The sequence below is a fragment of the Siphateles boraxobius genome, unplaced genomic scaffold (assembly GCF_051911475.1).
Source record: "Siphateles boraxobius isolate OS27281-9 unplaced genomic scaffold, OSU_SipBor_1 26, whole genome shotgun sequence".
NCBI classification, from domain to species: domain Eukaryota; kingdom Metazoa; phylum Chordata; class Actinopteri; order Cypriniformes; family Leuciscidae; genus Siphateles; species Siphateles boraxobius.
The window spans coordinates 9,936,358-9,962,267 of NW_027508876.1; the positions used below are offsets into that span (position 1 = coordinate 9,936,358).

At 44.5% G+C, this 25,910-nt stretch overlaps 1 protein-coding gene across 3 annotated transcripts in view; it reads left to right on the forward strand.

The window, feature by feature from the left end:
- The first annotated feature begins 22,271 nt into the window (after positions 1-22,271).
- Positions 22,272-25,910, forward strand: part of lztfl1 (leucine zipper transcription factor-like 1) — a 30,629-nt gene continuing 26,990 nt past the window's right edge. For 2 of the 3 annotated variants that reach the window (XM_077244320.1, XM_077244318.1), the window contains exons 1-3: positions 22,272-22,516; positions 23,336-23,460; positions 23,567-23,761. In XM_077244320.1, coding sequence (XP_077100435.1) covers positions 22,514-22,516; positions 23,336-23,460; positions 23,567-23,761 — 323 coding nt within the window. In that variant the 5' untranslated portion in view covers positions 22,272-22,513. The remainder of the gene's footprint in view (positions 22,517-23,335; positions 23,461-23,566; positions 23,762-25,910) is intronic. The other variant, XM_077244319.1, reaches the window with a different exon arrangement.

Consider the following 25,910-nt stretch of genomic DNA (forward strand, 5'->3'; position numbering starts at 1 on the left):
GCGCTCTCCACACCAAGAGGTGAAAAGTTTCTACCTCGCGGCGGGAGCTCTGGATTGGCGGATTGTCTCAACGACCTCAGTCGAGAGACCAGAATCTATGAGCTGGGCCCCCTCAGAGGCCAAGCCCACAGCCTCCATAGTTCTGGGCGGGGGTGAAGGATCGACCCACTCGCCTGAGAGAGTAGATCTCTCCTGATCGGTATCTCCAGGGGAGAGCCGTCGAGGAGAGACACTAGGTCCGCAAACCATACTCAGGGCCGGCCAGAACGGGGCTATTAGCAGAAGACTGAGCCCGTCCCGGCGAACCCTCTCCAGAACTCCCGGGAGCAGAGCGATCGGGGGAAAAGCGTACAAACGTGACCTCGGCCACAGATGTACCATCGCGTCCAACCCCAGTGGGGCTGGCAGGCTGAGAGAGAACCAAAGTGGACAGTGTGATGTCTCTCGGGAAGCAAATAGGTCTACCTCAGCACGACCAAAATGTTCCCATAGGAGCTCCACCACCTCGGGGTGAAGACTCCATTCCCTGGGCCTCGGCCCCTGCCTCGACAGGATGTCTGCCCCCTGATTTAAATACCCCGGGAGATAAATAGCTCTCAGAGAAAGAATTTTCCCCTGGGACCATAGAAGGATCTGACGTGCCAGTTTGTAAAGTGGGCGAGAACGCAGCCCCCCCTGATGGTTGATATAAGAGACCACCGATGTGTTGTCTGACCGGACAAGAACATGGTGGCCTCTTAGGTCTGGGAGGAAATGTTTCATTGCCTGAAAACATTTCATTGCCACTGCCAACATCTCTAGACAATTTATGTGCCATAGACGGTGATGGTCCTCCCACCGACCCTGAGCTGGGCGACCACTCATGATCGCCCCCCACCCCGTGAGAGAAGCATCTGTCGTTAGCATAACGCGACGACAAGGAGCTCCCAACACAGGGCCTTGGGACAGAAACCGAGGATCTTTCCACATAACCAGGGCGCGATGACACCGTCACAAACTCATGATCATGCGAAGCGGATTTCCCCTCGGGGAGAATCCCCTGGTTCTGAGCCACCACTGTAACGGTCTCATGTGCAGGAGGCCAAAAGGTATCACGTTGGACGCAGCTGCCATGAGACCTAACAGTTTCTGGAACTGTTTTACGGTGGATGACTGGCCTAGCTTGACCTGATCTACTGCGGCGAGAATCGAAGCAACACGAGCAGGTGACAACTGTGCCTGCATCGTCGTCGAATCCCACACTACACCGAGAAAAGTGGTTCTCTGTAATGGAGAAAGAACACTCTTCTTGGCGTTGCGCCTCAACCCCAACCTCTTGATGTGAGCAAGAACGACATCTCGATGCCGAACCGCCTGTTGCTCTGATTGAGCTAGAATTAACCAATCGTCTATATAGTTCAGAATACGGATGCCCTGCAGCCTCAGCGGGGCTATAGCCGCATCCATACACTTCGTGAACGTGCGGGGTGACAGTGCTAGGCCGAACGGAAGAACCCGATATTGGTAAGCTTCGCCCCCGAAAGCGGACCTCAGGAACTTCCTGTGTTGAGGGAGGATAGATACGTGGAAGTAAGCGTCCTTTAGATCTATCGTGACGAACCAGTCCTCGGATCTGATTTGACACGATCTGCTTGAGAGTGAGCATCTTGAATTTGAGCTTCCCTACAGCGCGATTTAAGAGACGCAGATCTAGAAAGGGACGCAGCCCTCCATCTTTTTTCGGAAAGATGAAGTACCAGCTGTAGTATCCTAACTCCCTGCTGGGTAGAGGAACCCGCTCTATAGCTCCTTTCGCCAGGAACTCTACTAAGGGAACCAGCCTCTCGAGGCTGGCCTCTGGATGAACATCCCGAGTGACAGACACAGCGCCCTGTAACGTACTGGCAGGGAACAGCTTGTCTGGGCACTCCACAACCCTCCTCGGAGGGGGCGAGCGTCCCTCGGGAAGTCGCTCGCCGAGTCTCTCTACGCCCTGTATAGGCAGGGTTAGTAGAGCAGACCCCTGAGGGCATCGGGAAAGACAGGGCACCGGGTTTTTGTGCAGTGAACTCAAGTCTTCCACGATGGGGACCACCCTCAGAGTCCTGACGTTCAGCCCGTCAGGATTTTTTCGACTCGGCCTTCTTGACGATAATGACTGTCCTCAGATCAGCCCTACCCCGAGAAGGTCGTGCCGGAGCCATTTAAAAGGAGAGTCTTATCTTTCTCCTTCATAGAGGTCTGACTCAACCACAAGTGTCTCTCAGTGGCCACCATGGCTGCCATAGACCAGCCGATAGATTTAGCGGTCTCCTTGGTGGCCCGGAGAGTGAGATCAGCAGTCTGCCTGAGCTCATTAATCATATCCACAGAAATTTCACCCCCCTCACAACCATCTTTAAGCAGGTCAGCCTGATAAGCCTGCATAATGGCCATAGTGTGTAGACATGCAGCCGCCTGACCCGCCGCCGAGTAAGCCTTCCCCACTAACACAGAAGTATTTTTTAGTGGCTTAGAGGGCAGAGCCGGTGCTTTAAGTGAAGATGACGAAGCAGGAGAGAGATAGCTAGCGAGCGTCTCCTCTGCCTTCGGCATGGTCACGTACCCTGAAGCTTTTGCACCAAAAATGTTTCCATAAGCATTAGACTGGTTAGTATAAATTCTATTTGAAACAGGTCTAACCCAGGTCTTTGAAACCTCAGAGTGAAGATCTGGGAAGAATGGTAAGCACCGGCGAGAAGGCTGAGGACGTGCAGACAGAAGTTCATCATCTAATTTGCTTTTATTTCTAGACTCCTGCCTATCAGTTGGCCACTCGATGCTGAGCTTTTCAACAGCCCGAGATAACACATCTATCAGCCCCTCTTCAGCAGTATGCTGGAGTGACGAGTCAGTTTCTTCTGATGCAAAACTTTCGACATCGAGCTCCTCAGAACTGGATAATCTAAGTTCGACATCATGTGTCTCGACCCGGGCAGAAGTAACCGCCGCAGCGCGTGCTTCCAGAGCCGGGTGAGAGGCACTAGATCTCGCTGGAGATAGCTGAGATAGGGCGGAGCCCGTCTCAACGTCGCCAGTTAGATCCATCTGCGAGCCCCAAGACAAGCGCCGCCGCTCTGCCTCAACAGAAGCGGGACCCGAGCCTCGGGGAGCTCGCAGCAAACCACTCTCCTCGAAGAGCGAGCGCCGCGAGCGCAGAGTTCTCAAGGGAAAATGCTTGCAATGCTCACAATCGACCCCCTCGAGAGCCGACTGGGCATGCTGCAATCCCAAACAAGCAACACACAGCTGATGTGTATCCCCACCCGTGATGTATCGTGTACAGGGGGAAACACACTTTCTATATTGCTCGCTCGTCACTTTGACACTCATATATATATATATATATATAGTGAGAAACTCCTGTCTAAAACAGACAAACACAATCGCTAGATTTCAGACACACACAGAGCTTGCTGAAGTAACAAAAAGCTGGCGTATTGTGAGCTCAGGGGATATTTATAGCTTCCTGGTCGATGACGTCACCCGCTATGACGCTCCATCTCTCCATTGACTGATTTCATTCAGACGAGTTACGCTGAGGGTGTTCCCACTGCGATTACACGGAGCGGTAGTCCCTGAAGGGGAACTAATATTATCACATGGAATCAATGTTGATGTTGTTGAAATTCGGCAGCATAGTGATGACATCTCAGATCATTATTTAGTCTCATGTAAACTTCATTTAGCCAAGGCTGCAAAGCTGACTCCATGTTACAAATGTTAGACCTATCACTTCTGCCAGTAAAAATTGCTTTATTAATAATCTTCCTGATCAGTTTCATCTCAGCATCCCAGATAGCTTGGTAGAACTCGATATTGCGACAGAAACTTTTAACTCTCTCTTTTCCAGCACTTTAGACACAGTTGCTCCGTTGCACTTAAAGAAAATCAAAGAAAATAGTCCAATGCCGTGGTACAACGAGCACACTCAGGTCCTAAAGAGAGCAGCCAGGAAAATGGAGCGAAACTGGAAGAAAGCAAAACTAGAGGTTTTCACATTTCATGGAAGGACAGATTGATTGCATACAGAGAGGCCTTAAAAACTGCTAGATCTGCTTATTTTTCAACCCTATTAGAAGAAAATAAACAAAACCCAAGGTATTTATTCGAAACAGTTGCTAAACTGACGAAAAATAAAGTTTCAAGCACAGAAGTTTGCAAGCAGCAGAACAGTAATGACTTTATGACCTTCTTCACTTATAAGATTGAAGGATATCAGGAAAAAAATTATAACTATGCAACCGTCTACTACAGTATCGCATCAGACAGTGCATTGTAGTCTCACTGACGAAAAATTTGATTCATTCATTGCTATAGGAGAGGAAGAATTTTCTAAACTCGTTAAATCATCTAAATCGGCAACATGTATATTAGACCCTATACCGACTAAACTATTGAAAGAGATATTTCCAGAGGTCATAGATCCTCTATTCAATATCATTAATTCATCTTTGTCATTAGGATACGTACCGAAAACTTTTAAGCTGGCTATGATTAAACCACTTGTTAAAAAAACGCAACTTGATCCTACAGAATTAGTCAATTACAGGCCGATCTCAAATCTACCTTTTATGTCAAAGATACTAGAAAAGGCAGTATCCTCACAACTATGTTCCTTTTTAGAAAGAAATGATATCTGCAAGGATTTTCAGTCAGGATTTAGACTGTATCATAGTACTGAGATAGCTCTCATTAGAGTCACAAATGATTTGCTATTATCATCTGATCGTGGTTGTATCTCGCTATTGGTGTTACTCGATCTTAGTGCTGCATTTGATACTATTGACCACAACATTCTTTTAAATAGACTTGAAAATTATGTTGGCATTAGTTGAATTGTTCAATGTTTGTGCTGCTGTCCTCTTTCCCTGAGGATGGCACCCCACACGTAGTCTTTGGTGATTTCAACATTCATCTAGAAAAGGCGTATGCAACAGACTTCATCTCTCTTCTAGCCTCATTCGATCTCAAACGGCTCATCACCTCAGGTACTCACAATGCCGCGCAACCAACTGGACCTGGTTTACACACGCAACTGCATCACAGACAACATTTTGGTGAAACCTCTCCATGTTTCAGATCATTTCCTCATTACTTTCAATCTACAACTCACTACCCATGCTCCACCAACTCCCCTACCAGTTACTTTCAGACGTAACCTGCGCTCACTTTCTCCTTCCCATCTTTCCTCTGCTGTGTCATCTTCACTTCCCTCACCCTCACAATACTCATCTCTAGATGTGAATACCGCAACAGATACTTTATGCTACACTTTAACTTCTTCTTTAGACAATATCTGCCCTCTCTCCTCCAGGCCAGCACGCGCTACTCCCTCTAACCCCTGGTTATCTGAGGTTCTCCGTTAACACCGGACCAAACTCAGGGCAATGGAGAGGAAATGGCGCAAATCAAAACACACGTCTGACCTGAGTATGTATCAATCTCTGCTCTCTTCCTTTTCTGCTGATGTTCACGCTGCAAAATCTTCATATTTCCACAGCAAGATCAACAGCGCCTCTAACACACGAACACTTTTCAAGACATTTAACTCTCTCCTCTGTCCACCTCCACCATCACCCACCTCCTCTTTAACTGCTGATGACTTTGCTAACTTCTTCACCAACAAAACAACCTCTATCAGCAGTCAGTTTTCAACTCCACACACACAGGAACCCAAACCATCCTCTCCCACTACCAGAAACCTTCTCTTTACCTTCTCTCCGCTAACCGAGGAAGAAGTATCTAAACTTATCCTCTCCAGTCATCCTACCACCTGCCCTCTAGACCCTATCCCCTCACACCTTCTACAAGCCATCTCTCCCACACTTCTACCAGCACTCACACACATCATCAACTCATCCCTCCACACTGGCATTTTCCCTACAGCATTCAAGCAGGCTCGGGTAACTCCACTGCTTAAAAAAACAACATTAGACACATCACTTTTAGAGAATTACAGACCTGTCTCTCTCCTACCATTCATTGCGAAAACCCTTGAACGAGTTGCTTTCAACCAAGTGTCATCTTTCCTGTCTCTGACCAACCAGCTAGATGTCAACCAATCTGGCTTCAAGAAAGGCCATTCAACCGAGACTGCACTACTGTCGGTCACAGAAGCCCTGCGGATCGCAAAAGCTGCATCCAAATCTTCAGTTCTCATTCTGCTGGATCTTTCTGCTACCTTCGACACTGTGAATCATCAGATCCTTCTATCCACCCTCTCATCACTGGGCATCAAAGAAACTTACCTCCACTGGTTTGAGTCCTATCTCACAGGTAGGTCCTTCAGGGTTACTTGGAGAGGCGAGGTATCCAAAGCACATCAACTGAACACAGGGGTTCCTCAGAGTTCAGTTCATGGACCGCTCCTCTTCTCCATCTACACCACATCATTGGGACCCATCATACAGGCACATGGTTTCTCTTACCATTGCTATGCTGATGACACCCAGCTCTACCTCTCATTTCAACCAGATGATCCCACAGTAGCTGCACGTATCTCAAGCTGTCTGGCGGACATCTCGGCATGGATGAAGGAACATCACCTGCAGCTCAACCTGGCAAAGACTGAGCTTCTCGTCCTCCCTGCCAATCCGTCTCTACAGCACGACTTCACTATCCAGCTAGAGTCATCCTCAATCACCCCATCAAGGTCGGTCAGAAATCTTGGAGTAATATTTGATGACCAGCTGACCTTCACAGACCACAGTACAAAGACAGCTCGATCATGCAGGTTTGCAATGTATAACATCAGGAAGATCAGGCCTTTCCTAACTGAGCATGCAACACAACTTCTCGTCCAGGTCCTGGTTATTTCTAGGCTTGATTACTGCAATGCTCTTCTAGCTGGACTTCCATCATGTGTTACTAAACCTCTACAAATGACCCAGAATGCTGCAGCCCGCCTTGTCTACAACGAGCCCAAAAGGGCTCACGTCACTCCTCTGTTCATCTCACTGCATTGGCTACCACTCGCTGCTCGCATCAAATTCAAAGCTTTGACGCTTGCTTACAGATCTACCAAAGACTCAGCTCCGTCCTACTTTCACTCCCTACTACAAGTCTACTTCCCTACCAGAAAACTACGATCGGCCAAGGAGCGACGGCTTGTGGTGCCATCACAGCGAGGCACTAAATCACTCTCCAGAACATTCTCATTCACGGTTCCATGCTGGTGGAATGATCTCTCCACCCTCGTCCGTAATGCAGAATCCCTGACAGCATTCAAAAGACAACTGAAAACTCATCTCTTCCGTGAGTACTTAACATAAAAAAATAAAAAATTTCTTCTCTTTTAAATCTTTCCTTCCCTTTTAAATCTTCCCTTGTCTGGCTTTTGCTACTCTGAGCAATGCCTGAACTTTGTATTTTGAGCACTTCTTGCGTCGTTCTTCCCTCTTCACGATGACTCGCTTGCTTTAGTCCTCAGATGTAAGTCGCTTTGGATAAAAGTGTCTGCTAAATGACTAAATGTAAATGTAAAACATACTTATCTGAGCGTTGTCAGTTTGTAGCAGTAAATGAAGAGATGTCTTATCGATCAAAAGTTCAGTATGGCGTACCACAAGGCTTAGTACTAGGACCGTTGCTGTTCACTCTGTACATGCTACCCTTAGGCGATATTATTAGGAAGCATGGCATTAGTTTTCACTGTTATGCTGATGATACTCAGCTCTATATTTCTTCAAGCCCTGACAAAACTTACAAATTCACCAATTAAACGGAATGCATAGCTGATATAAAAAATTGGATGACTAGTACTTTCCAACTACTTAATTCTGAAAAAACAGAGATTCTAATTATTGGACAAAAACCTTCCTCAGGTTATAACCTAGAATACTGTCTAACACTTGATGGCTGCTCTGTCAAGTCCTCGTCGTCGGTTAGGAACCTGGGTGTGCTCTTTGATAGCAATCTTTCATGTGAAAGTCACGTGAATAGTATCTGTAAAACGTACTCGGTTACCTAACGTAACCTTGGTTCTCTCTAGAAGAGGGAACGAGTATTGCGTAAGTATAGCTTACGTTACGGGAAAGATACATCTTTTCGAGATATTGAAGCCAAAAAATTATCCTTAATTTTTGTATCCATTGTCAACGCAGTGCAGCAGCTAGCAGACCTAGAGCAGGCTGCCTAGCGTGCTCATAGGCTGCCCTGCGGGAACTGCAGTAGCCTATCACTGAACCTGACGTGAAGTCACATCGCTCCGCGCCTTCACAGCGTCAAAGCCCGCCAATATGTGACCGATCACGGAAAGTAGGGACACAAGTCGGTTTTGGGGCATTTTGAGTTATTCACAGATTCTGAAAGTGTAGTCTCCAAGCTTTCCAACGATGTGTAACACATGGAAATCTGATAATATTTGGAGAAGTTGTGGCCATTTTAAGGTAGGCACACAAAAAAGCTAAAAGGGGAGAAAACGGCATCAAAAGATTGTGCAGTTCTCACCTCTCTCTGCTGCTAGGAGGGACAATAGGGCTCATTTACATCTCATTTAGATAAGCCATACCCCCTGTAAAGCTCCCTGTAGAGCAAAAAGGTCAGGAAAATGTGGCATCAAAGAAAAAAAAAAGTTTGCAAACAGGTAATAAATAAATGTCTCTTAGCATCTACCGATAAAACTGTATAGGCAACTCTTATGTACACTGAATAAAAAATAAGATAAACTCTAGAGAATGTTAAAATCAGAAACAGGATGTGCTATGTGATTTTATATATATATATATATATATATATATATATATATGTAAATACATATGCTGGGCAGTAGCTAATATTAAGAAATATGTTGTGCTTTTACTTTTAAAAATGTTGGTAAACGTTACAGTTAATGCTTACAAACATTGACGATTTTGAATACAGAAGTTACATTTGTAATGGTGTATTTTCATTTTATTGCCATTGTCAATGAAAGGTTTTACAGACTAGGAATTTTCTTCGGTGTACTCATGCAACATGACACACAAACTTTTGCTAATGGTAAAAAATAAGCAATAAACTGGTTGATTGATATATTCTTTTTTTTATTTTCCATAATCAAATCAATCAAACATTGTTTAGAGTGCTTTTCATACAAGAATGTAAAACTAAATTCAGGTTGTTGGTTGATGAAGTGACATTGCAGGTGTTGTAAACAAGAAAAAAAGTATTTGTGAGACAGTCCAATGAAATTACATTTGCATCCTCTTCTGTGGACTCTTCTCTGTTGTGACCCTTGGCGCTGGGCATGTGATGTCTCTTGCCTCGTCTGCACAGAATGGCCTGATTTTTTCATATAGATAGGTCTGCCTGTCAATTTTCAGTCCAGGTGGGGCCAGGACAGGAAGACCGTCGACAGGGGGCAGATCTGCTCCGTCGCGCAGTAGCTGATATTCGACAGGTTGTGCATCACGGTGACTTTTTGCAAGCACCACACCTAGTTTCTTGGCTTCAAAGCTGTGACAGAAGAAGCACATAAGACATTTTAAACATGGCAAAGTATTTTCTTATAAAAAACTGTCATGTGTATGTTGTTGCTATGATATATTGTATGTACACAATGTGAAAGTTTCAATTACCTGAAGTGCTGATAACTCTTGATCTGTGGGAGTCTACGGAAGTGGCGAGTCAGATGCTGCTGCCAGTCGAAGGTCTCGACTAAAACTTTGCCCTCTGCCGTTCTAACAAGCTGTGGGATATTGAGGTGACTCACAGGAGAGCTGTTTTCCACAACCTGATGAAAAAAAAGAGAAGAGAGGAAGAAAAAAAAGATCTTCAGTTAAATGTTTCATTGAAGCAGAACAGAAAACAGCACTGAAGTCATTAAAGCAAAGTAATGTTAAAGTACCTCAGCGATGTCTGCCAAAGTGTTGATTCTAGTCTTCATGTAGGCTTGCTTGATGAGTCCAAAGCCACAGTCAGGGGAAAACTTGGTGTGGCCAGCAATAAGGAAGTGGATTTCAATTTTATTGTGAAGCTTGTGTCCAACCCGCCAGGCAAGGTACCAGAGCATGAAGTTGTTCTTGTTCTGCCCACTGCAGTTGTCACAATGAAGATCCACCTCTGTTTCACCAACTCCAAAGTTGCCGAAGAAATGATGCATGTAGCTAATGACTTCATTGCTTCCCTTAGTAGATGACATGCCTTCATCAATCAAGTAATTCACCTGTTTCTGCAGCCCTTCACATGAAACACCAAATAGGCCACATTTCCGTGGGGTCAGGAAGTACATTGGTCCTGGCTGGAGAGGGTTTGAGGGAAAGTGTAACTGTAGGAGACAGAGGGAGAGAGGGAACTTGGATTAGATTAAATTAAATTTGCATCTATTCATAATTGTCTAATAAAGATAAAACTTACTATATTGATGCTATTCTGCATTTGCACTATTTATTCTCATGCACCAAATCGCCCTTTAAGGGACATTAATAAAGTAAAGTGAAGTAAATGTGTGTGAAATATTACCTGCTGAGCAAAATCAAAACTGTAATGCATCCTAATCTTCTTGCTTGCTGGTAGGGATGGTCCAAAAGACAGGTTAGAGCCAGAGCAAATCTTTCTGCAGGCAGCAGTCATGTCGTTGTACACAGCCCTCTCTTTCTGCACAAGGGAAAGATGATCTTGTTGTTTCCTTACTGCTTCAGACTTTCTATCATCTGGGAGGTTTGCACTTCGTATCAGCTGCTCGTTATTGCTTTGGCACTGCCAGCAGAGATCTGTGCGTGGCCGGCAACTTTTGATGTGTGGGAGAAGTCGGTTCCATAGTGCTTTGAAGCTGGTTTTACAAACTGCACGCTCACCTGAAAAACAGATATTGCTTATGGTTAATTGTATTGTAATTGCTAATAGTGCTCTGCATTATTTCACTTTATAAGCACTCAATTTTAAATCAATGTTTACACATACCAAGCTCCTTAGCAGACTTCACGTAGAGACGCCACACTGAGGCCTTGGACACATGAGTTGGCAGCAACTTCACATGCCAATCCTTATGCCCAGGCTGTCGGCCAGGCAGCATGATGGCATTGTCTTCTGCATAGTTTTTTATGAACTCCACAACTCTGTTGATATCCTCAGGGCTGATGAACCTGGCTGGTGGACGTGGCAGCGAGTGCTTCTTCCTCAAACGTGGTCTTGCCCCATTCTCCTCATAGTGTTTGACTATATCAGCCAGGGTGTCGCTGTCAATGCTGAAAAAAGGGGGGGGGGAAAGAAAAAACGTTTAACATCATGGTCTTGCTAACAGGAATCTTGTCACCTATATCAAAATATATTGTACAAATTATAGGTACTTTTACTTTACTGAAGTAAATTTTATGATGAATACTTTTTACTTTTACTTACTTTAGAGCTTGTATCTGTACTTCCTGGTTTAGTCTTGTTTTAGTCCTGGTTTAGACCTCAGTTAGTGGTTAGACCTGGTTCGAGTCAAAGGATTAAAAAAATCCTGTACATTAAACTCTTCATAAATACTTTTACTTTTGACCTATAACGCACATTTTACGGCTACGTATACTTTATACTTTTACTTAAGTAGGAATTTAATCTGATACATTTACGATTACGTTAGTAAATCCTTGGTAAGAATATTAAGTAGTACTTCCTCCACCACTGGCTAAAAGTATTAGCATCACAATCAATTCAAGAATGCTAACAGGCAGGTTTACCTGGGCTAAGTTAAGTCATTAACACCAGTCAATTCAAGCAATTGAAGCATAATTCAAATTAATAGCAGAAGCTCACATTACCATCTTAAAGCTCATTATAGTAATGGGGGTTTTGGCAAGTGATATGATGCTAACGATTAGCAGCTAACGTTACAATTAAAACGACAGTCCTGAGCTAGCTAAAAACAATAGGTAGGTATTGGAAGGTCTAAACATGGACTAAACATGAGTTAACGTGTACGTGTTCTTAGAATGAACAAAAAACTACAAACTTTGATGTTTATGGAAACTCACCCCATAAGAAACAGAAAAGTATTCTTGCAGATCTCGTTGCCTCCAATGAAATAAGTCGTTCGGGCAAACTTTCTCTTTGTCGGGGTCTTCTTTGTGGATGTAACCAACTCCGAAGTTTGCACTGTGCGTCTGTTTGCCTCTAAATGTCCAATAATTCGCATGTCCTGCCACTCTTTTTCCGCAGCTAAAGAATCCAGCCGTATGTTGTACATAATGTCTGGAGAAAGCTTCTGGCTACAAGACTGTCTCCCATGCAGAGAGTTCTCTTTTCTCCTCGTGTAACATTTACAGTCAAAGTTACGGATTTTCCCCATTTCTCTATCTATATCCCAATCAAATGTTACTATCGATAAAGCCTCTGATATCTTACGGTCCAACTCGTCTGACGCCAGTCCGATACATTCTTCCTCGTCTTCATCTTCGCTCAGTTGTAGATTAGGGATATTATTCAGTCTTATCATGCCACTTTCATCGTCGCTCAGATCGTCTTCAGAATCCGTGAACGCTTGTTCATAAGCATCCGGCGTGTCGAAGAAGTACTTCAAAACAATTTCGTTGTAACAGCCACGGTTCAGCTCGTCTGCGACATTCTTTGCGGTGTCCATCTTCATTGAATTTTGATATCAGATAGAGCCGGCTAGAGCGCTGCATAATAAGTAGCCACGCTGTTGGGGGGCGGGGGCAAAAGCGCCGGCGGCTCTTCAGTATGGAAATACACACAGACAATGACACGCCCCTACTGCATGCTAGAATCTCCGAAAAACAAGCCGATTTCAACCTCAAAATGTACGCTTTTAAATATACCAATACTGTTATCTCAAACATGGAGAGGCTTCTTCATGATCTCAACTAACAGATTCTGCAAAAAAGCGGAAATCACAAATTTTGGAAAAAAACGCTTGTTTCTCATTTTGCTCGCAAGTTGTGCTGCCGACTTGTGTCACTGTATTCCGTGACGGGTCACATATGGGCGTGGCTTAGCGTATATAAGCAGGGTTCGTAGGCTTATTCTCTGGTTTCATCGACTGAAGCGAAAAACGCTCGTGGTGCAAGCACGGCAGGTTACGCAATACTCATTCCCTCTTCTAGAGAGAACCGAGGTTACGTTAGGTAACCGAGTACGATCTCTTACGAGAGTTTCTCTCGTATTGCGTAAGTGTAGCTTACGCTACGGGAACCCCTTGTCAACGCCGTGCGCGCCAGCATCCACTTATGAGTCCCAGAAAAATCCGGGGATCCCAGATCAGCGGGAATAAGCGCATGTATATAAGCACTCACAGGGAATACAGAGCGGCGACGCCGGTCAATGTATAAGCATATAGCACATAACCTGATACAGTGCAGCTCAACCAGTAGAGCTAAGTCATATGAGAGTAGTTTGCGCACGATAGTACCTGGGCAGAACTGACCTCTCACTTAGACTGATAGTAGTTTCGCCTGCAGGGCGGGAACTTCCAGATTATAGAATCTGACAAAGGTGGAAAGGGAGGCCCAGCCCGCCGCCAGACATATGTCATGAATAGAAATTCCACTGGACCATGCCCACGAAGAGGCCACGCCTCTGTGGAATGAGCCCTGATGCCCAAGGGGCATTGCAGACCTTTTGCTGTATAAGCAGCTGCAATCACGTCTATTGTCCATCTGGATAGACTCTGTTTCGAGGGGGAGAGACCTTTGGTCCGCCCACCAAACGAAACAAAAAGCTGCTCAGAACGCCTGAAAGGGGCGGAGCGCGTAATGTAAACTCTCAGCGCCCTGACCAGGCAGAGGAGATTAACATCACTCTCACTATCGGCTGCTGGCAGAGCCGATCCGATAGTGAAATGACCTGTGCTCTGAACGGTGTGCCAATCACTTTAGGAACATAGCCATGTCTAGATTTGAGGATGACTTTTGAGTCATTCGGGCCAAACTCAAGACACGCGACGCTGACAGACCGTGCGTGTAAGTCCCCCACACGTTTGACTGACGACAGAGCGATCAGAAAAACGGTTTTAAGTGATAAGTATTTTAGATCCGCAGAGTCTAAAGGTTCAAAGGGTTATGCTTTCAGGGCCTCAAAGACCAAAGAATGATCCCACATAGGAACTGAAGGGGGGCACGGTGGATTCATCCTCCTGGCTCCTCCGAGGAAGCGGATGAGCTCGTTCCTGCATACTGACTGGCCGCGCGTCGATTCTGAGAACTCTGCGACGGCTGCCACATAGACTTTGAGCTTGGAAGGGGGCCTTCCCTTTTCCAACAGCTCTTGAAGGAAACTAAGCAACCGCGAAACCCCACACTTCCGTGGGTCCAGCTTTTTGTCAGCGCACCATTTAGAGAACACAAACCATTTAGATGCATAGAGCCTTCTGGTAGAAGGAACTCTAGACTGCGTGTTTGTGTTCATTACTGCGTCTGGCAGGGCAACGGGTAACCGTTGGTCAACCATACGTGCAGAGACCAGCGCTCTGGATGGGGATGCCAGATCGAGCCGCAAGCTTGAGAGAGAGGAAATCTGCTCTCACCGGAATTGGCCACGGGGCTGTCTGTGACATCCGCGTCAGCTCCGGGAACCAAGTCTGGTTCTCCCAATAAGGGGCTATGAGGAGCACTGATTGGCGCGTTTCCCTGATTCCCTTGATCACCTGTAGTAACAGAGAGACCGGAGGGAAAGCATATAGTGGGCGGCTGGGCCAGGTCTGGGCCAGCACGTCCTCGTTCTCTGAAAAGAACTTTGGGCATTCAGCATTGTCCTGTGACGCAAATAGGTTGACTTCCGCTTTGCCAAAATGGCGCCATAGCAACTGGACTGTTTGGGGGTGCAGGGACCATTTCCCCGGGGGAACATTGTTCGTGGACAGTCTGTCTGGGCCGTCATTCAGATGGCCTGGCACGTGCGCCGCTCTCAGCGAGCGCAGATGGTGCTGAGACCAGACGAGGAGGCGTTCTGCCAGATTTCTGGATCTGACACCGCCCTGGCGGTTCACGTAGGACACTACAGACATGTTGTCCGAGCGGACTAGAACATGGTGATCCAGTATAAACGGGAGGAAACGCTTCAGCGCATTCCCGACCGCTATCATTTCCAGACAGTTTATATGGAGGAGTTTTTCCCGGTCTGACCACAGGCCAGAGACTGGTCTGCCCTCGAAGAGCACGTCCAACCCGTGTTGGACGCGTCTGTCAAGATGACCTTGAGAGACAGTTCCCATAATCACTCCCCGCTGGTACCAGTCGGCCGCTAACCAGGGCTGCAGAGCTGTGATACAGCTCTGAGTCACTCTGATCCGGGCGCAGCCTGACTCCCAAGCTCGGTGAGACACACGAGCGGCCAGCCAGCGTTGTAGTGGGCGCATACATAGCAAAACCCAGCTGAAGTACCGCAGCAGCTGAAGCCATGTAACCCAGCATCCTCTGGAATGTCTTCAGAGGGGTGGTGCTGTCCTTCTGGAAAGACGCGGCCAGTTGCTGAACACAGCGCGCGCGCCGTGTTGACAAGCGGGCCGTCATAGCCACGCAGTCCAGTTCTGTTCCTAAAAAGGAAATTGACTGACTGGGCATTAATGAGCTCTTGGTCCAGTTGACCGTGAGACCCAGGCTTTCCAGGTGACTGAGGAGCACAGCTCTCTGAGGCAGTATTTCTGTCCCTGATTGTGCTAGAACCAGCCAATCGTCCAGATAATTCAGAATTCGCATGCCCTGATTTCTCAAGGGGGCGAGTGCCGCGTCCATGGACTTCGTGAATGTGCGGGGTGCTAAGGACAGACTGAACTGCAGGATAGTGTGCTGATTAACCTGACCGTCGAAGGCGAATCTCAAGAATGGCCTGTGACGGGTTATTATCTGAATCTGAAAATAGGCATCTTTTAGATCGAGAGATATAAACCAGTCTCTCGGGCGAACGTGCGCGAAGAGTTGTCTGGTTGTAATCATTTTGAACGGTCTTTTCATAAGAGCTTTGTTCAACTGTCTCAGATCTAGGATGGGTCTGAGACCCCCGTCCTTCTTGGGCACGAGAAAATACGGCTGTAAAAGCCTGACTCGCTCAGAGAAGGCGGTACCGGTTCTATGGCCCTTTTGCACAGCAGTTCGCTATTTCTGAGCGAAGTAGATGGGCTACTTCCGTATTCACTGTCGTCGCGGTCCGTGCTCGAAAGCGTGGGGGACGGCGAGTGAACTGTAACGCATAGCCCTGCTTTATTGTGCTTAGCACCCATTCTGATACCCCTGGAATCGCTTCCCATGCTTTTATATGTGCAGCTAGGGACAGAATGGCCTCCGGGTTCTGATCGCCTGTGCGGGCTCGAGAAACTGGACCGGAGGAATGAGCGCGGCGCGCGCGCTCTCTGTGCTTGAATAGGGCGGCTCGCTGACAGCGATAGCAGGCTGTTTCATATATAGCGTCCCGATCACTGTGAATGGGGAGCGCTTTATAATCACTTTGTGATGCGCGAGCGGCGCCATGGGCGGCGTGTATGTTAGTAAGCGTGGGCGCTCGTGAGCGGGCACGGGACTTACATTCATAACTTGAACGATATGAGGCTGCACTTTGTGACGCGCGTTTAACGCCGTGGGCGAAGTGCATGTAGTAAGCGTGAGCGTTCATATTCTGACTCATATAAGGCTGCACTTCGTGGTGCGCGCGCGGCGCTGTGTGCGAAGTGTTTGTTAGTAAGCGTGAGGGCTTGCGACCGGGCACGAGACTTACATCCACAACTTGATTGATATGAGTCTCCACTTTGTGATGCGCTTGACTTGGCCGTGTAATAGAGCGGGCAGATAGTAGATGTGGGCACGGACACGTGGGCAAATCTCCTGCAGTTAACACTCGAGCGGCATTTGCCAGCTTTATGAGAGTGGGCTCTCTGGGAGACACGGGAAGTGCTGTGTTTGTGTGTAGGGCACTTTTTCTACACTTAAAACGTTTCTACACGTTTGTTTGCAGGCGTGCGTGTTATATAACAGGCTCATGCTGCAATATTGACATTACCAGTCGCTCGAATTAAGAGGAGCTGAGAAATGTTTGAGAAATGGGGGATAGTCCGGCCTCGGCGAGACTAAAACACACTCTTTCCTCATTTCGCCGTTGACGCATGAGGGATGGGGTAGCTTTCTTGTAACGTAAAGACAGCTAGCCGCGGTTAGAACAGCTGTCAGCGGCGCGTCCTCATCCACATCAAGCGCCTCGTCCCCTGAGGCGGCGGCAGCGCGGGCGGGAGCCGGCGGCTGGGTGTCCGGGAGGGGGGGGCGGAGAAGGAGAGATAGACACTCGAGGGAGAGTCCGGCGAGTGCGTTGCGGTGGCCACCGGCTCCGGCGGCCTTTGAGAACGGTCTTCTTTGTGCGGTCCTGCAAAGGGCGGAGTGACAGCTTGAGGGTTGAACACTTCGAGCCGAGCCTGCAGGGTCGACATCGGAAGTGCATCGCTGAGCTCACAAACCCCCGAGAGGGCAAGAGCTGCGTGTTCCTTGCCCAGGCAGAGAGCGCAGATTACATGGCGGTCTCCGTCGCTGAGTGGGGCTCTGCACGAGCCGCAGGAAGTGCGAGGCATCTTGAAACGACGCTCGCTGAACTTTTAGACAGTAAGTTTTGCAAGAAAGGATATGTCGCCGGATAGCGTAGCTCGCACGGATGGCTGAAGGTGGCGAAGACGGCCGGCTTCTTCAGGCGCTGTCCTAAGCTGGCTTGTCGCTTTCTCTCTAGATCCAGCGATGCAAGAGCTTCGGTGAAGAGATGAAAATCAGAGAATAAGCCTACGAACCCTGGTTATATACGCTAAGCCACGCCCATATTGGCGGGCTTTGGACGTGACATCACGTCGGGTTCAGTGATAGGCTGCTGCAGTTCTATGAGTACGCTAGACAGCCTGCCCTAGGTCTGCTAGCTGCTGCACTGCGTTGACAATGGATACAAAAATTAAGGATAATTTTTTGGCTTCAATATCTCGAAAAGATGAATCTTTCCCGTAGCGTAAGCTATACTTACGCAATACGAGAGAACCTCTCGTAAGAGAACCGCATTTTTCCATATAAAAAATATATCTAAATTACGTCATATGCTCTCAGTGACAAATGCAGAACAATTAGTTAATGCGTTCATGACATCAAGGCTAGATTATTGTAATGCTCTTATGGGTGGTTGCCCTGCACGCTTAATAAACAAATTACAGCTGGTCCAAAACACAGCAGCTAGAGTTCTTACCATATTAACCCGGTTCTGTCAACACTGCATTGGCTCCCTTTTAAACATCATAACAATTTTAAAATATTGCTGATTACTTACAAAGCACTAAATGGTTTAGCTCCCCAGTACTTGAGCAAGCTCTTAACGCATTATAGTCCTTCACGTCTATTGCGATCTCAAAATTCCGGCCAGTTGATAATACTTAGAATATCAAAATCGACTGCTGGCGGTAGATCCTTTTCCTATTTAGCACCAAAACTTTAATATTCCTAACATTGTCCGGTAAGCAGATCACAATCTGTCAGTTCAAATCTTGACTAAAAACACATCTCTTTGGCTTAGCATACACAAAACACATTATAGACTTCTATAATTCAATGTTAGGCTGCATAGTTTAGATCAGCCGGAACCGGGAGCACTTCCCATAAATCCTGATGTACTTTGTACAACATAAGAAGGATGGTATCTACGCTAATGTTTGTCTTTTTGTTTATCCCGAGGTTTATCGCAGTCCACCGGATCAAGGCCATACCCGGATCTGATGAAGGACCTGCGCCTGGACACGACGACAACTAGTCTCTCCCTTGTGAAGGCCTCCTTCCTTTTACCTCTGTACTGATAAAACATTGTTGGGATAATTCCGATTCACGTGGCTACGGAAGCGAATAAAAAATTATCAGGGCCACCAGGCACTGTTTTATGCAAATGAGCAGCCGGATCGCATTAAAGAATTTTCTGTTAGATCGGTGATGTGTTAGCAGCCCCTAAGTAAATAACTAATGATCGTTGCGACGGAAGTGAATCAATCAAGACTAACTTTAGCTGGACAATAACTTTATTCTAGAGCTGCTGTAAAGCCAAAACAATCTCTGTTACTTTAATTTCCTATTACCACTGTAAAGCTGCTTTGAAACAGTCCATATTGTTAAAAGCGCCATATACATGAAGGTGACTTGACTTGACTAGTTCACTTTTTAGAGATATGTTAAAAGTATGCTTGTTTTTAATAATTAAAATATAACAATTACTAAAGTACAATTATTTTAAAGTGTGTTAAAAGTTGTATTGTGAAATTAGGTAAAAGTATGTTGCTAATATACTTTTAATATATTTAAAGAGAGTACAAGTTTTGTTAGTATATTTGCAATGTACTATTGAAAAAGGGAATATATTTCAAATACAATAAATTTATTCTTACATACATGGCAAGGGCATTGTCCAAAAGGCAGGTTGGCAGGTAGCTGTGGTCACATACAAATGCAGAAATGTTTACAAAAGGCAATGGAAGCTCCTCAGATTCTTTTACAGATGGAAAAGATGACATCTCAACAGTTGATAGGGACACTGTCCCATCCTGTGGTGCCACAGTCCCTGAAGTGATTGGAGAGACTGCACCGGACCATGAGACAGCGGAAAATTATCTGCAGTGGGATTGTTATTCCATCCCCCTAAAAACCAAACACACACACACACACACACACACACACACACACACACACACACACACACACACACACACACACACACACACACACACACTCTCCAGTTGTGTTCAGATAAACAATGAAAGTAATACACATCTGTGAATATGACCAGGGCCATAAGGTTCACAGCTTTTCTGGGTTTAACTAGAACAAATGCATTAGGCAGAGGAGGATCAGTCTCTTGGAAATGCTGAGAACAGTCCATGCCTGAATGTCCAGTCTCCGTCCTCCTCCAGAGTCCAGTGAGGAGCCCGTCTGAAGGGCCGTCTCTGCCATGGCCGCCTAAGCTGCCAGCTCCGCCCTGGCCACCTGCTAGTCCGACATTGCCCTGGAGTCCGCACCCACCTGCTTAAACAAGTCTAGACTCCCCCTAGACGCCCCACCCCGGTAAGATCATCTACGGCATGAGGTCGTGCCTACCGGGGAAGTAGCCTACTGTTACAGGTCTGCCAGGTTCCTGCACTACATTTCCCATCACTCTCCTCTGTTCCCACCTGCACGTCATTCTTGATCACACACACCTGCACCTCATCACTATCATCATCACCATCACCACTATAAAGACATTCTATTTTCGAATACTATTTAGGCCAGATAGTATGCGAATTGGGACTGTGCCACACTCTTCACCTCTGTTCATGGTCCGGTCTCGTTCATATGAAGAGGATTACCCTGCTATCGCTAACCTTGATTCTCCAGTGTCTCCACTCCAGTGTCACTTTGTTCCAGCCATCTCACTCACAATCAGTCTCCATACCACGCCTGCACACCGCTCTCCAAAGTATCATTGTTCATATCACTTACCTGCATTCTGTCTTCGCTCAGTGTTGTCAAACTTCTATTAACTTCATTATCCATCTCTGAGTCTGCTTCCGTAACAGGTGGAGGTTAAAAATTTATAAATATATGTGATATGTATTATAAATATACTAGTATCGAGTTTACTTAAGTAATTCAGTGAAATTAGCCATAATGTAACCTAAGAAAGCCAAAAATCATATCGTTGAGGAACATAAAAAAGTCTTGAATGATAAGACTCAAAATAAATGTTGTGTTCCACAGAAGAAAGAAAATTGGGAGAACTATCCTTTTAAGTAAAATACACAAGTATTAGCATCAAGATATGGGCTACTTAAAATATCAAGAGTAAAAGTCCAGTATGGCACACTTCAGATTATATTACTGGATTATAATTATTGAATTCATGCGTTCATCTTTAAAGTTGTTGCAAGTTCTCATTATGGAGGCCGAAACCTGTACAAACAATTAATAAATAAACGTGCAAATAAATAAATACAGTCTCTATGCTACCATTGGCTGACACTATTGAAAATAGTAGTAGCTACGCTATATGTTGATTATATTCTCTTCATCAGAGTAGATGCATCTATACACGCTTTAGGTTAGTTAGCAGCTACATTTGATGTGGCTGTAGATTATGTTTGTCCACTAAAATAGAGCAGTTTTAGGTTTGATATTCCTGCACATTCGCCTAGGCTGCTAAAGGGACCGTCTGCAAATTCCACTAACAGTCCAAACATTCATTCAAATGAACGATATTTACAAAGTTATAGTAAATTACTTGTGGGAACACAAACTTACTGTATATGAGCTTCTGCCGTACAGTAAACTATTATTTTTAGAAAAAAAAGGCCTACTGCAACTCACCAAAAGTTTTTTTTTTCATGTTTCAAAGGTTGTAGTACGTTCCTAGTGACCAGACTGACTTATTACAGGTCAGATTTTGCAAATACCTACCTTAATGCATGTACAGTTCACAGTATTTGTTTAGAAAAAAATGCAGTAATTCACCAAAAGGGGTTTTTCATGTTTTAAAGGTTGTATGTTCCTAGTGACTAGACTAACTTACTACAGGTTAAATTATGGCAATACCTCCCTTCATGTATTTACAGTAAACTCATTTTTTAATAAAAAGTTACTGTAATTCACCAAAAGGTTTTTTATTTTTTTCATATTTAAAAGGTTGTGTCATTCCTAGTGACAAGACCGACTATCGTAATGTATGTACAGTACACAATTCTATTTGTAGGAAAAAAATACTGTAATTCACCAAAAGGGTTTTTTCATGTTTCAAAGGTTGTAGTACGTTCCTAGTGACAAGACTGGCTTATTACAGGTGAGATTTTGCATTATTCATCTGGAGTAAACCAGTCTGGTCACTTGGAACGCACTACAACCTTTGGAACGTGAAAAAACCCTCTAAGTTAATTAGAGTAATTAAAAAATAATAATAATTAATGTAAATACATGAAGAGAGGTATTGTCACCATTTCACCTGTAGTAAGTGAGTCACAGGAACATACCTTTGAAACATGAGAAGAAGAAAAAACTGTAGGTGAGTTACAGCAATTTTTTCCTCAAAAATAATAGTTTACTGTACAAGCGAGAGATAATTATTGACAGAAGCTCATATACAACAAGCCAGTCTTCCCCAAAAAGACATTTGCATTTAATACCTAGTGGGAAGGCTGACTTACTCTAGCCTATATGAGCTTTTGTCAATATCTCGCTCGTACAGTAAACAATAATTTTATTTTAGAAATACTAAAAAGTACCTATAAACTAAGCCAAAAATCTGTTTTGTATTTCTTTTGATGTTTAGGCCCACAGATTTCGTGTGCAGCGCGCCCTCTGCCGTCTGCAAATCTTTCTACAGTGTGATTAGTAACATAGCAACGCTGTTCCATTTCCAAGCGCAACCCAAAAGCAAAACAGTACTCTTCTCGCTACCGTTCATTGCAAATCTTTCAGTCGTAAACATCATTCCCACTTTATTTTCATGACAGTGCCTTCTGATGCTCTAGCCTTATGTTAACGCTCTATATTTAATTCTAGAGTCGTTTATTTTCACTCCTTGTCACGATAAAACTCCGCATCACCTTCCTGTAATGGTAAGTAGCTTAGCCAGCTAACATTAGCTAACAGTTAATCTGATGGGAAACTAAATAATAAATCATGTGTCTGGCTACATTTTACCATTTTATTAGCATACGCGTTTACATTTTACCATTTTATTAGCATACGCGTTATTTCTGAGTAATAAATTTATGCGATCTAAAAAAAAAGCAGTTAAGAGTGGGGAAAAGAGTGAGTATAAGCCCGATCTAGAAGACGAGACCAGTAACTGTTAGGTTGTAATGTTTTCAGGCCATTGAAACCAGTAAATGCAATGTGACTTCACTGTAACACAATACTGATATGATGTCTTTATTATAAGCAATATAATCATAAGCTGTTCAGAAATCAGCGTAATTTGTGGGGAGGGGGTATATATAGGCCAAAGCAAACAGTAATCACTCCCCTATAATGTCATTATTGATATAATTATCCAGTAAAAGGGTTTTATTTAAATGCTGTTGTAATAAGTGACGCCTATAGACAACAGTAAAACCATTTTCTGTGCTTTAAATGACTGAATTGGAAGATTCAACTATTTATCACATAAACTCCTAATTTGCATGTTTGAGATAAGTGTATTCCTTTAATTGTGTACATTTTAAAATCTTTGAACCCGATATGTAAGTCGGCTTCAAGGTTGTTTGAATTTTACAATGATATAATATTCTTATAGCTCTTAGTACAGTGAGTTGGTGTTAAAGTGTGATCGGGCCTGAAGAGGGCGCTGTTTCTCTGTAGTAAGTATTCTGCCACAAACTTTGTCTGTAAAGTTGTTTGCCATTAAATACACTATTCTGTGGCTTTCCCTATAGGCTGATTTTGGGTTTAATGAGCACCATCAGAATGAGGTGATAAACTACATGCGCTTTGCCCGCTCTAAACGGGCCTTGAGACTGAAGACAATCGACTCCTGCTTCCAAGATTTGAAGGACAGTAGGTGAGAGAAAGCAAGCCTATGTCGTTTGTGTATTCGCAATAACTCTTTTAGTTTCCATCTTTAAATGTTCTTCTCTGACCCCCCCCTCTCTACTTCCACATTAAAGGCTCATAGAGGAGACTTATACAGTGGACGAGGTGTCTGACATGATTGACGGGCTGCAGGTGCTGGTGCGTGGAGAAGTGGAGATGGAACTCATAAACACAGCTCACACCAACGTGCTTCTGCTGCGACAACTCTTTTCCCAGGCAGAGAAATTCTATCTGAGACTGCAAACAGACATTTCTGAGCTGGAGAACAGGTGAGGAAAATGAAGAAATGATTTGTCGCTACTTCCATTTCATTGCAACTATTTCGAGGAGAAACAAACAATCTGATAATAGAAATATAGTGAAGTATAGTAAAAGTCTTTTTCTTCTCACATAATAAAATAATTTTATAAATTTAACAAGGTTTCTGCGGTCCTTCTTAAAATGTCTTAAATTCTTTAAAAATAGTTAAAGGGCATATTGCAGATTATTTTTTATTTTTTTTACAAAATGAATATATAACCTTGTATGAAAATACCATATGAAAAGTTAATGCAGGATTTAAAATGTTTTACAAGACTTGAGGGCACAAATTTAGTAGACAAAGTGACCGTGTCCTTGACCGTTTTAAAAAAAGTTTTTTTTTTTCCTTTTCAAAATCGGGCTTATTACGTCACGAGAGGGAATCGTTTGCAGTGCTCTGCGTTGGCTCAGTGCAGAGTAGGTTGGTGTTGAGTAGGAACGGTCGTGATTCAGTGTGTTTTCGGTTACACATTAGGTGTTTGGACATCGGCTGCGGCTGGATGTAACCGAACTTTATGCTTCCCGTAGTGACGTTCATGTGGGGTTTCCATACTTTATCACAGCTAAAGTGAAATAAATGCAATATTTGTCAAATACACAAATGTTTCAGATGTGTTTCCATTTAATACTTTATGTACTGCTAAATACAAAGTCTGTTTGTACCAGAATAAAGTTCAACATAAGCCTATACTATTTAAATACCAATGTAGTGGGGTCTACGTTTTTTTATCAGTTTATTTTGATAAACATGACACAATATTACATCTCGATACATGAAAAGAGCTTTTACTGTAATAAAAACAGATTTGTGAACATTAGTGGAACTGAAGGTGTTCGAATAAACACGAAACACACGTGATAGTTGTCATGGTGGATTCGGCCAATCATGGAACAGTTGTGTTGTCATCAGAGCTCATGCAGCCGCTCTGGAGAAGCTGCGCAGAATGAATCAGCCGGCTGCTCTAGAAATGCTCTTGCAGTACTTTGATGGCATGCGTGAAGTCACGTGGTGTCTCAAGTTGGACACAATTTCTAACTGGCATGCAATCGGTCTGCGCAGCGCTGTATGAAATCGAACAAGCCTATTGTATTTCAATTTATCGCCGTCACTGTAAATTATTGTGTTTGTGGAGGTTGCAAGTTGTCGAGTCCACAGGTTTCCTAACAAGAAAAAGGACAGTGCTATCTTCCGTGCCTTGAAGCGTTTTGTGCAGGTGAAGAGATGGTACTTCACTTCTGCATCTGCTTCGAAAAATGCGGTAGTTTGTAGCGTTCACTTTAGACCGGAGGATTATCATCCCGGCGATATGACGGAGTTCAACAGAGTCAGGCACTGTACATCAAGTCTGGCAGTGACATTCTCCACTAAGGCCCCAGTATGCTTCCATCTCCCTGCAGCACTGACTTTCCTAAACTGTCACCATGGCCTCGCATTTCCCTCATAAGCACCTATGAAATGAAAATATGTATCTGGAAAATGTTTATCTCTCCCTCCCTCCCTCTCTCTCCTGCGGTGATGAGAAACCGCTAGCCTATATCACCTAACGTTAGTGTGTGGACTGATATTAACGAGAGTGAAATACGCCTGATCAAAGCATATTAGTTTCTGTTATTGGTAAGTATCAATACTCCTAGATGACCAACACTAGCTTTGCTATTCCCTGATACATGATAATAATCTGTTCAATATTCTGATCTGAGCATAGTGTTACATATCATCAGCTAACGTGTATATATCTATAAGCTAACACTGGTCTCTCATCAAGATACCTGCCCTGTTCTCCACTGGTTCTCCTCACATTCAATTTGTCTCCTCTGACCGTTGTTCTGTCTAATCCGGTCTTTTCCCTGCTCTCATGGCTGCATAGCAGGCTCATAATTGTATGGCTGTGCTCGGTCATACGAGTAAACATTTACAATTTCCTCAGCGTCCAAACCGTCATTGCAATCCATTGTTTTCCTATTGTTTAAAATGACCGCACTCCCTTCCCTTATGTCACTTCCGGTTTGGTATTTTTCAGATGCGGAAGCAGGGGCGTCGCTAGGCCCTTTTTAGGGGGGCTTCTGCCTAGCCCCCCTAAAAATTTGTGATTAATGTAGGCTACACAAATTTGTGTT